We start from the raw sequence: 12343 nt of genomic DNA on the forward strand, positions 1-12343 counted from the left end.
TTGAAATGGATACAATACTCATTGTATACTCATCACTGATTTCTTTTAATGAAAAATCACAGATTTTTCCCTCCATATGATTGGGTATCTGTTGCTTCAACAAGCTATACGTGTTCTGATGGCTAGATCAGAGGCTAATCTGCTGTCTAAATTCAAAGTTTGATCAGGCCTAGACTATGGAGAAGTGTGCATCTGTCCGTCCATCTGTCTAACTTTATTTTTATGCTTCTTGTTGTGTCGTGATCATCCCCCCCTTCCTGTGGTATCGAAAATGGTGTTGAGTGTCCGTATCGATATTTTCCTGGGTATCGGTATCGAAGTAGAAATTCTAGTATCGTGACATCCCTAGTGTGTAGGGGAGTCACCTGCCTGACCTCTGACCTCTGAGACAGCGTGAGACACTGTGTTTAGGGGAGTCACCTGCCTGACCTCTGACCTCTGAGACACTGTCTGACTGACTGGCTGTGTTTGTTTGCATGTAGTGACTCATAGATGAACCTGTAGATTTACTCACACAGACGCCGAGACTCTGTCTCCCTGTCAGGCCTATCACAGAAATACATGCTTACCACAGCACTTTCCTATACTCTCTATACTCTATCTGTGTTGCTACAGATCTGTCTATCTCTCTATCTGGCAGACTAGTCAGTGAAGAGAGGGTCAGTCAGATCTGTCTATCTCTCTATCTGGCAGACTAGTCAGTGGAGAGAGGGTCAGTCAGATCTGTCTATCTCTCTATCTGGCAGACTAGTCAGTGGAGAGAGGGTCAGTCAGATCTGTCTATCTCTATCTGGCAGACTAGTCAGTGAAGAGAGGGTCAGTCAGATCTGTCTATCTCTCTATCTGGCAGACTAGTCAGTGGAGAGAGGGTCAGTCAGATCTGTCTATCTCTCTATCTGGCAGACTAGTCAGTGGAGAGAGGGTCAGTCAGATCTGTCTATCTCTCTATCTGGCAGACTAGTCAGTGAAGAGAGGGTCAGTCAGATCTGTCTATCTCTCTATCTGGCAGACTAGTCAGTGGAGAGAGGGTCAGTCAGATCTGTCTATCTCTCTATCTGGCAGACTAGTCAGTGGAGAGAGGGTCAGTCAGATCTGTCTATCTCTCTATCTGGCAGACTAGTCAGTGGAGAGAGGGTCAGTCAGATCTGTCTATCTCTCTATCTGGCAGACTAGTCGGTGGAGAGAGGGTCAGTCAGATCTGTCTATCTCTCTATCTGGCAGACTAATCAGTGGAGAGAGGGTCAGTCAGATCTGTCTATCTCTCTATCTGGCAGACTAGTCAGTGGAGAGAGGGTCAGTCAGATCTGTCTATCTCTCTATCTGGCAGACTAGTCAGTGAAGAGAGGGTCAGTCAGATCTGTCTATCTCTCTATCTGGCAGACTAGTCAGTGGCTGCCCATTGTAATCCAATCTACAGGATGTCACTGCAAGGACACTCTGGGTTGCCCTTTTTGAATCAAACCCCACTTTGACACTCACTTTGACACTCACAGTGACACTCACTTTGACACTCACTTTGACACTCACTTTGACACTCACTTTGACACTCACAGTGACACTCACTTTGACACTCACTTTGACACTCACTTTGACACTCACAGTGACACTCACTTTGACACTCACTTTGACACTCACTTTGACACTCACTTTGACACTCACTTTGACACTCACTTTGACACTCACTTTGACACTCACTTTGACACTCACAGTGACACTCACTTTGACACTCACTTTGACACTCACTTTGACACTCACTTTGACACTCACAGTGACACTCACTTTGACACTCACTTTGACACTCACTTTGACACTCACAGTGACACTCACAGTGACACTCACTTTGACACTCACAGTGACACTCACTTTGACACTCACTTTGACACTCACTTTGACACTCACTTTGACACTCACAGTGACACTCACTTTGACACTCACTTTGACACTCACTTTGACACTCACAGTGACACTCACTTTGACACTCACTTTGACACTCACTTTGACACTCACAGTGACACTCACTTTGACACTCACTTTGACACTCACTTTGACACTCACTTTGACACTCACAGTGACACTCACTTTGACACTCACTTTGACACTCACTTTGACACTCACAGTGACACTCACAGTGACACTCACTTTGACACTCACTTTGACACTCACTTTGACACTCACTTTGACACTCACAGTGACACTCACAGTGACACTCACTTTGACACTCACTTTGACACTCACTTTGACACTCACTTTGACACTCACAGTGACACTCACTTTGACACTCACTTTGACACTCACTTTGACACTCACAGTGACACTCACTTTGACACTCACTTTGACACTCACTTTGACACTCACAGTGACACTCACTTTGACACTCACTTTGACACTCACTTTGACACTCACTTTGACACTCACAGTGACACTCACTTTGACACTCACTTTGACACTCACTTTGACACTCACAGTGACACTCACAGTGACACTCACTTTGACACTCACTTTGACACTCACTTTGACACTCACTTTGACACTCACAGTGACACTCACTTTGACACTCACTTTGACACTCACTTTGACACTCACAGTGACACTCACTTTGACACTCACTTTGACACTCACAGTGACACTCACAGTGACACTCACTTTGACACTCACTTTGACACTCACTTTGACACTCACAGTGACACTCACTTTGACACTCACAGTGACACTCACTTTGACACTCACTTTGACACTCACTTTGACACTCACAGTGACACTCACTTTGACACTCACAGTGACACTCACAGTGACACTCACTTTGACACTCACAGTGACACTCACAGTGACACTCACTTTGACACTCACAGTGACACTCACTTTGACACTCACTTTGACACTCACTTTGACACTCACTTTGACACTCACAGTGACACTCACTTTGACACTCACAGTGACACTCACTTTGACACTCACTTTGACACTCACTTTGACACTCACAGTGACACTCACTTTGACACTCACAGTGACACTCACAGTGACACTCACTTTGACACTCACAGTGACACTCACAGTGACACTCACTTTGACACTCACAGTGACACTCACTTTGACACTCACTTTGACACTCACTTTGACACTCACTTTGATGGGAGGAAAAGAGCTTCAAAGTAGCATTAGGGACATTTTAGAGTAATTTCAGTCCCCGCCCAGCAAGCCTGTTAAATAGAACATTTAAAAGCAGAATGAAGACCTACAGTATCTAGGTGGAAGAGATCTTGTGAGAGTCACACACAGAGGTGTGTTATTTGTCTGCCTGTGCTCTGGAGCGTGTGTAAACCTGTCTGCTTTCCCTGATAAATAAATACATCTCCTCAGGAGTTATGGCAGATCGCTGTGAGAGGAGGACGTAGGCTCAGGCTCGTCTGGTCAAGCTTGGCTAAGTAGCCCGTGACGGTTCGATCGGCGGGCCTGGTTGTCATCTGCACGGTGAAATACCTCCTCTCTCCTCTCGGCGGCGCAGGTTATTTATGTCAGTGTGTCACGGTGCTGTGCTGGGGGCGGGGCGTGATCCTCCTCTCTGTGAGGACCAGACAACAAGATGTCAGCCCGCTTTAAGCACCTCGTATATTATGAGGGAGATATGGCTGTGCATGGGGCGGCTGCTGTGGTATAGAGAGGCCAAGTGAACGTCACTTCCTGCTTCAGCACTGTACCAGAGATTTTCTTCAGCAGTTTATTTTCCCATAGACATTTCGTATAAATGCTTATAAAAATAGTTTTACTTGGTCAAACCAAACGGTTCAGATATATTTAGAATCGGGAGAGACCATAGAACATTTCTCCCTCAGACCAAAACTAAAAACAACAACATCGAAAACATATTTTCTTTAAACCCGCATTTCTTTAATGTTTCGGTCCCAGTGAAATGTTATGCGATCTCTCCTGATTCTAAATATATCTGTACCGTTTGGTTTGAACAGTACAGCTATTTTTATAAGCATTTTACGAAATGTCTATGGGAAAATCAATGGTAGATGGAAATCTCTGGTACAGTGCTAAAGCAGGAAGTGACGTTTCACTTTGGCTATGAGTGCACTAGTGCGACTACCCATCCCCCCAGCCTTTTGATTCTGTGTGCCTGTGTGTGTGCCTGTGTGTGTGTGTGTGTGCCTGTGTGTGTCCGTGTGTGTGCCTGTGTGTGTGTGTGCCTGTGTGTGTGTGCCTGTGTGTGTCCGTGTGTGTGCCTGTGTGTGTGTCCGTGTGTGTGCCTGTGTGTGTGTGCCTGTGTGTGTCCGTGTGTGTGCCTGTGTGTGTGTCCGTGTGTGTGCCTGTGTGTGTGTCCGTGTGTGTGCCTGTGTGTGGGCCTGTGTGTGTGTACGTGTGTACAAGTGTGTGAATAAGTGTGTAACGTGACTGAGGAGCGGGAACAAAGGAAAGCCGAGCCCTTCACACAGGAAACTCTAGACATGCACTACTGCACTCCCGCACGCCAGTGTGCTTGACCTTTCACCCCTCGGGGAGCAGTGGCACCGGTTTAGCAGGGAGGCTGTTGAGCGGGGGGGGAGGGGGGCCGGAAGGTCACCGCAGGACAAAGCCTCTCCACTGAAACCACACCCACACTGAAGCCACACCCACACTGAAACCACACCCACACTGTAACCACACCCACACTGAAACCACACCCACACTGTGGCCATGTTTCTTACAGAAACCACACCCACACTGTGGCCATGTTTCTTACACTGGGCCGGGGCCGGTAGATGATGTTGCCATAGACCACATAGCAAGTAAAGTAATGGCTCATTTATTTTCCGACTTGATTCAGATGAGTTGCCCTTGAAGAGGAAGACAGTTTATTATCTTTGAACTGTCACTGCCCTCATGAGCCGTATCATCTCCGGTAGGTTACGGTCCATTTGTGACCATTAAGGTGTCACTTGTAAGTCAGTTGGAGGTTGTGTGCAGACTCCCTCTGCCTCCCTGGCTGTTGTAAGTCAGTTGGAGGTTGTGTGCAGACTCCCTCTGCCTCCCTGGCTGTTGTAAGTCAGTTGGAGGTTGTGTGCAGACTCCCTCTGCCCTCCCTGGCTGTTGTAAGTCAGTTGGAGGTTGTGTGCAGACTCCCTCTGCCTCCCTGGCTGTTGTTTAGAAAGCAGGAAAAGAGGCACTGTGTCCAGGACATCTGACATCACTTCCTGTGCGTTGCTCAAGGTCTCGTGTTTGTTTGCTGCGTTTCTCGTGAGCTGCTGCAGGAAACACAAAGGCGTTCAGGGCCGCCGAACTCGCCGAGGTATACCCAGAGACTCAAGCTGTGTTCACACCGAGATATTTATTTTTCTCTCTGTCGCTCGATTCAACCCTTTGGAATCGCTCTGTCGCTCTGTTTAAATCGCTCGTCAACAGGCACAAGGATTGACGGACATCTGGCTAACGTTAGACAGGATGAAAACGCAATGTCATGATGTTTGTCCACTACGAGCCACCGTAGTTGTTTACAAGCTAAGCCTATCAGCGTGCTCCTAACGCGAGCTTGCGTATCTATACCGGTAGTACAGACTTCACTTCTTCATGTCAGCTGTCAGCCTGTCAATCAGCTGTCAATGTGGTTTGTTGCCACACTAATAAACCAGCGGTTTGTTCCAAGCCAGTGTGATCCTTGACTCGCTCTCACACGGCAGCCAATCAGCGTTGAGCAGCAAGACTTTTGCCAGCGAAATTTCGCTCGAGTTGGGATATTTCATCTCGGGCAACGAGCGTATTTTCACCCTTTCGCTCTGTCTCTGTTGCTCGGACGCCCAGCGATTTTTCTCCCGGGCGAATATACGCTCAATCGCTCGTTTGCATTGACTTTGTATGTAAACTCGAGGCCAGTGAAAACCTTTAATAGGTCGGTGTGAACGCACCTTCACTGCTGCGGTGATCTCCAGTGAGCCGAGGCACCCAGAGACTCTCCGGCGATGAGCAGTGCTTCTGGCTGGTTGGGAGCAGGAGCACAACGATGGAGCCCTTTAACCGATATAAGAACCCAAAGCCGAAAGAAAAAAAAAAAAAAAAAAAAAAAAAAAAAGAACCCAAAGCCGAAGGCACAATATTGTGTTTCAAATTTCCAAGTGGGAAATTCCATTCTGCTGTTTCCTGGTTTGGATACGTGCTGCTGATAGAAGAAGGGGCAGGCAGGCAGATGGACAGACCGGTGATGTTGCGTGATGATGCTGCTGATAGAAGAAGGGGCAGGCAGGCAGATGGACAGACCGGTGATGTTGCGTGATGATGCTGCTGATAGAAGAAGGGGCAGGCAGGCAGATGGACAGACCGGTGATGTTGCGTGATGATGCTGCTGATAGAAGAAGGGGCAGGCAGGCAGATGGACAGACCGGTGATGTTGCGTGATGATGATAGAAGAAGGGGCAGGCAGGCAGATGGACAGACCGGTGATGTTGCGTGATGATGATAGAAGAAGGGGCAGGCAGGCAGATGGACAGACCGGTGATGTTGCGTGATGATGATGATGATGATGATGATGATGATGATGATGATAATTGCACCCTGAGGATCAGAACGTTGTCTGTCTCAGTAGTAGTATCTCTACTCCAGTGTTAAGTGCTTCCTTCCGCTCCAGCTGCCTCGTTGGCCCATTGAGGGAAAGGGAGCCTGTTGAATTTTTTAAAACGTGTAACCGAACGCATTCTTCTTGGAGAGGGAGAGAGAGACGTCCGCGGCGGGAGGAGAGGAGGGGAGGAGAGAGAGAGGGAGAGAGAGACGTCCGGGGCGGGAGGAGAGGAGGGGAGGAGAGAGAGAGGGAGAGAGAGACGTCCGGGGCGGGAGGAGAGGAGGGGAGGACACGCGATCGCTTTCGGGCAGCGAGCAACGGTCGTTTCCACGGCGACAGAGTGACCCACATTTTGCCTCTCTGTCTTGTCGTCGTGGGAGACGGGGGGGGGCAGCTGTTGGGGGGCGAAGGGGGTGTTCCGTATCCCCCGACGACGGCAGCGGGTCGTTGCCAGCGGGATGGAATGAGCACGTTGTTGTCTGGGAGGAGAGACGGGAGAGGAGGATACACTGAGAGGACCAACAGAGGAGGGAGAGGAGGATACACTGAGGGGAGGATACACTGAGAGGAGGATACACTGAGAGGAGGATACACTGAGAGGAGGATACACTGAGAGGACCAACAGAGGAGGATACACTGAGAGGAGGATACACTGAGAGGAGGATACACTGAGAGGAGGATACACTGAGAGGAGGATACACTGAGAGGAGGATACACTGAGAGGAGGATACACTGAGAGGAGGATACACTGAGAGGAGGATACACTGAGAGGAGGATACACTGAGAGGAGGATACACTGAGAGGAGGATACACTGAGAGGACCAACAGAGGAGGATACACTGAGAGGACCAACAGAGGAGGATACACTGAGAGGACCAACAGAGGAGGGAGAAGAGGAGGGAACGACTGGGCTCGAGAATACAGGCTGATAGAGGCCTCGTACAGTTGGTTCTCAAAGTCTCACTGTTCTCTCTCTACCTACAACACAGATATGGAATGCTGGACAAAATCACACCTAAAAAGATATTCTCAGATCGGGGTCCGTCATCAGATGGGGGTCCATCATCAGATGGGGGTCCGTCATCAGATGGGGGTCCGTCATCAGATGGGGGTCCGTCATCAGATGGGGGTCCGTCATCAGATGGGGGTCCATCATCAGATGGGGGTCCGTCATCAGATGGGGGTCCGTCATCAGATGGGGGTCCGTCATCAGATGGGGGTCCGTCATCAGATGGGGGTCCGTCATCAGATGGGGGTCTGTCATCAGATGGGGGTCCGTCATCAGATGGGGGTCCGTCATCAGATGGGGGTCCGTCATCAGATGGGGGTCCGTCATCAGATGGGGGTCCATCATCAGATGGGGGTCCGTCATCAGATGGGGGTCCGTCATCAGATGGGGGTCCGTCATCAGATGGGGGTCCGTCATCAGATGGGGGTCCGTCATCAGATGGGGGTCTGTCATCAGATGGGGGTCCGTCATCAGATGGGGGTCCGTCATCAGATGGGGGTCTGTCATCAGATGGGGGTCCGTCATCAGATGGGGGTCTGTCATCAGATGGGGGTCCGTCATCAGATGGGGGTCCGTCATCAGATCGGGGTCCGTCATCAGATGGGGGTCCATGGCTCTGATTTGGACTAAAATGAGAAGTCCTTGATCTGAAAGGGGTTGAGACTGGGCTAGAGAGGCCTAGTAGAGACAGTACAGCATGATGGATAGAAAGATGCTTGGCTTGGCATGACATGGCTCAAATGGATCAGGTGCGTCAGAGACACACCTGCAATACACTTCCTGCTTCTTCTAACCAAATCAAGTGTCATCTAACCCAGTGGTTCTCAAATGGGGGTCCGGGGACCCCCAGGGGTCCATGGCACTTTGCCAGGGGGTCCGCGAAATGTTTTCAGGAAAATAAGAATAACAACTTTTTTGTTGTTGCAAAAGCTTCATAGTTCAATGAAAATATTTTATGCTTCAAATCTAAAATGGTTCATGGATTATATTCTAATCTAACAAACCTATCAATTAAAATGTCAAGCACGTTACCGTGGAAACAATTTAGCTTAGCCCAAAATCACAAATCAGAATGAGGGGGTCCCCGGTATATTTTCTATCTTGTAAGGGGTCCTTGGCTGAAAAACATTTGAGAACCTCTACCAGACTTTCCCCTGCATATAATCGCAACCCTATTGCCGTCCCTTATTCTATCCATCCATATCCTAATCCAGGATCTCTCCTCTCTCTCTGTCTTCCAGCCAGGAATGCCCCAGACAGCGTGCCCAGGCACCATGTTCACTGCTCCCAGTGGCTTCAGCCCCCACCTGGCCTGCGCTGAGCCTGGGGAGGAGGAGGAGGAGGAGGCCCCCCAGGAGGGCCCGGGGCCTGGGGCTTGCCTGGCCGACGGGCCCCCCATCACCTCCGCCTCCCTGGACACCCTGATCCAGAACCTGGTGCCCACTGCTGATTACTACCCCGAGGTAAAATAAATGTTTAGTGCTGCCGATTAGGTGCCCTGTGTCTCAATGTTAACTCATTCACCGCCAATGACGTCTTTGACGTGTTATCAGCAATGGCCTTCCCCGCCAAGGACGTGTTTGACGTGTTTTTGTTTTTATTGGTGCAGCGCCTGCAGCAAACACTTGCCCAGCCTGTCACACAGACACAGGTCCCTGCCTTCAAAGGGTAGCCGACAGCACGCGATCAAACACATACCGCAGCTGTTGTTTTGAAATTGAGCAAGAGGGAAAGCAGAGAACGGGTAACGCTTCCTTGTGCAGACAGGAGAAACGCCATTGAAACGCCGAGCTGGAGTCGCCTTCCTCTGTGCCAGCCAGGAGAAAACGGGAGAAAGTAATCAAGAGATGTGTTTGATCATCGGAGGAATGAGGAAATGATCGATCAGTTTGCGAGGGCGGTGAGGACGTGTTGAATAGCCGAGGGGAAAACGGGAACGATCATAGATATGACAGGGAGACATGGACGAGGACGGTGTACCAGAACAAATCAAAATAAACACAGGAACAGCTAGGCAGCAGCGGGCAGAAGGCACTCACAGCAGCCCGCTGTCCTTCTCAAGAGCTCTTCAGTTGGTTCATGAAATCGCTGGGCTGCTCGCCCTCCAGTGTTGCTCCTGGCCAATCCCAGCGCCACAGGGCGTGGTTATTGCTTATCCTATGTTGGGTTAGAAATCTAAAAGGGGGATCGTGTGTGTGTGTGTGTGTGTGTGTGTGTGTGTGTGTGTGTGTGTGTGTGTGTGTGTGTGTGTGTGTCTGTCTGTCTGTCTGTCTGTCTGTCTGTCTGTCGGTGTGTCTGTCTGTCTGTCTGTCTGTCTGTCTGTCTGCACACTCACACCGAGTAAACTGTATTGTTGAATGTAAAAAAAAAGCACTTCATGTGTGTATATATATATATATATATATATATATATTTTTTGTCATTTGTGTCCTAACGAATAATATTTACATGTCTGATGTCAATACAGTTCAAAATAAAAGAATTGAGAGTGAGTTATGCCTGAGATTGTGCCCTTTTACAAAAATGCTTTTTTCTCCCTTTTCTCTTCCCAGACAGGCTTTTTTGGTGAACATGGGGTGTATAAAAAGGGTTATAAGTAGAGTACAGAACATGCTAAAAGCTAACTTTCTTTTTGGGGGTGAAAGTAGAGACTTAGATCTTCATTTCGAGGTATTGGACATCACTGTAGTCCTAGTACAGAATTTACTGTGGGTCTTGAAAGATGACCAAACATTATGGAAATACTTGGCCTGTGCCAAAAATGCCAGTCAGATATTGGCAGTGAATGAGTTAAGAGCCACTCTGCTCACCTGTGTCTCAATGTTAAGAGCCACTCTGCTCACCTGTGTCTCAATGTTCAGAGCCACTCTGCTCACCTGTGTCTCAATGTTAAGAGCCACTCTGCTCACCTGTGTCTCAATGTTAAGAGCCACTCTGCTCGCCGAGGATGACAGGAAGCTGCTGTGTGTTCATTGACAAAGTGAAGGCGTAGTAACGAATAAGTCCCTCTCTCCGTTGACAGAAAGTCTATGTGTTTACGTTCTTGCTGAGTGCTCGTCTGTTCATCCCGCCCCCGGAGCTGCTGGCCAGGGTGTGTGAGCTGTGCATCAAACAGCAGCAGCTGGACCAGAGCCCCCTAGACACGGTCAGCAGAACTGCACCACAAACACTACACACTGCTGCACTACACACAAACACTACACACTGCTGCACTACACACAAACACTACACACTGCTGCACCACACACAAACACTACACACTGCTGCTGCAGCACATACAAACACTACTCACAAACACTACACACGGCTGCTGCACCACACACAAACACTACACACTGCTGCGGCACCACACACAAACACTACACACTGCTGCTGCACCACACACAGACACTACACACTGCTGCACCACACACAAACACTACACACTGCTGCTGCACACACACACACTACACACTGCTGCACCACACACAAACACTACACACTGCTGCACCACACACAAACACTACACACTGCTGCACCACACACAAACACTACACACTGCTGCTGCACCACACACAAACACAAACACTGCTGCTGCACATACAAACACTACACACTGCTGCACCACACACAAACACTACACACTGCTGCACCACACACAAACACTACACACTGCTGCACACACACACACACTACACACTGCTGCACCACACACAAACACTACACACTGCTGCACCACACACAAACACTACACACTGCTGCACCACACACAAACACTACACACAAAGACTACACACTGCTGCACCACACACAAACACTACACACTGCTGCACCACACACAAACACTACACACTGCTGCACCACACACAAACACTACACACTGCTGCACCACACACAAACACTACACACTGCTGCACCACACACAAACACAAACACTACACACTGCTGCACCACACACAAACACAAACACTGCTGCTGCACATACAAACACTACACACTGCTGCTGCACACACAAACACTACACACTGCTGCACCACACACAAACACTACACACTGCTGCATCACACACAAACACACTACACACTGCTGCATACACATTGAATGAGCCGCACATCTTTCCGTCGATGGCATAGAGAGGCAAAGTGGAACGTGCTTGTGAATTAGGGCTATACAAATAAACTTGACTTGAAACTTGACTTAACGTCACTTCCTGCTTCAGCACTGTACCAGAGATTTTCATCCTCCATTTATTTTCCCATCGACATTTCGTAAAATGCTTATAGAATAGTTGTACTTGGTCGAACCAAACGGTTCACCTAACGCTATAATCGGGAGAGACCATAGAACATTTCACTCGGACCAAAAAAAAACATTGAAAAAACATTTTCTTTAAACCCGCATTTTTTTAACGTTTCGGTCCAAGTGAAATGTTATGCGATCTCTCCTGTTTCTAAATATATATGTACCGTTTGGTTTGAACCAGTAAAACTATTTGTATACGCATTTTACCAAATGTGTATGGGAAAATAAATGGCGGATGAAAATCTCTGGTACAGTGCTGAAGCAGGAAGTAGGCAGTCACTTTGCCTCTCTATTGGCTCGCTAGAATGTAAACAATTTAAAAAATGTCATTACAAAGTGACAAGATCATTTGGATGGAGAACTTGTAGAATTTGTGATGACTAAAGCAGAATAAAATGTAGCTAATATCACAATTCATGTTTCTGCTCCACGATACATCATGAGATTTTTAGTACTGGCACAACAAAAGCCAGAGCTAAATGTCCGTTGCGTCTCTCCACAGGCTAAAGTGCGCAAGTTTGGCC

General features: G+C 48.4%; 1 protein-coding gene across 1 annotated transcript in view; it reads left to right on the forward strand.

Annotated features, from left to right (window-relative positions):
* The window catches only part of LOC310790263 (ras-GEF domain-containing family member 1C-like), a gene marked incomplete at its 3' end in the record, with an annotated part of 48383 nt that overhangs the window by 25299 nt on the left and 10741 nt on the right, over positions 1–12343 (forward strand). Inside the window, exons 2-4 of the mRNA XM_083651931.1 lie at positions 8780–9001; positions 10561–10683; positions 12322–12343. The exon at positions 12322–12343 is cut by the window's right edge and continues 116 nt beyond it. Of these exons, the coding sequence (XP_083508057.1) occupies positions 8786–9001; positions 10561–10683; positions 12322–12343 (361 nt within the window). The 5' untranslated portion in view covers positions 8780–8785. The remainder of the gene's footprint in view (positions 1–8779; positions 9002–10560; positions 10684–12321) is intronic.

The sequence above is a fragment of the Poromitra crassiceps genome, assembly GCF_964638095.1.
Source record: "Poromitra crassiceps genome assembly, chromosome: 15".
Taxonomy (NCBI): domain Eukaryota; kingdom Metazoa; phylum Chordata; class Actinopteri; order Beryciformes; family Melamphaidae; genus Poromitra; species Poromitra crassiceps.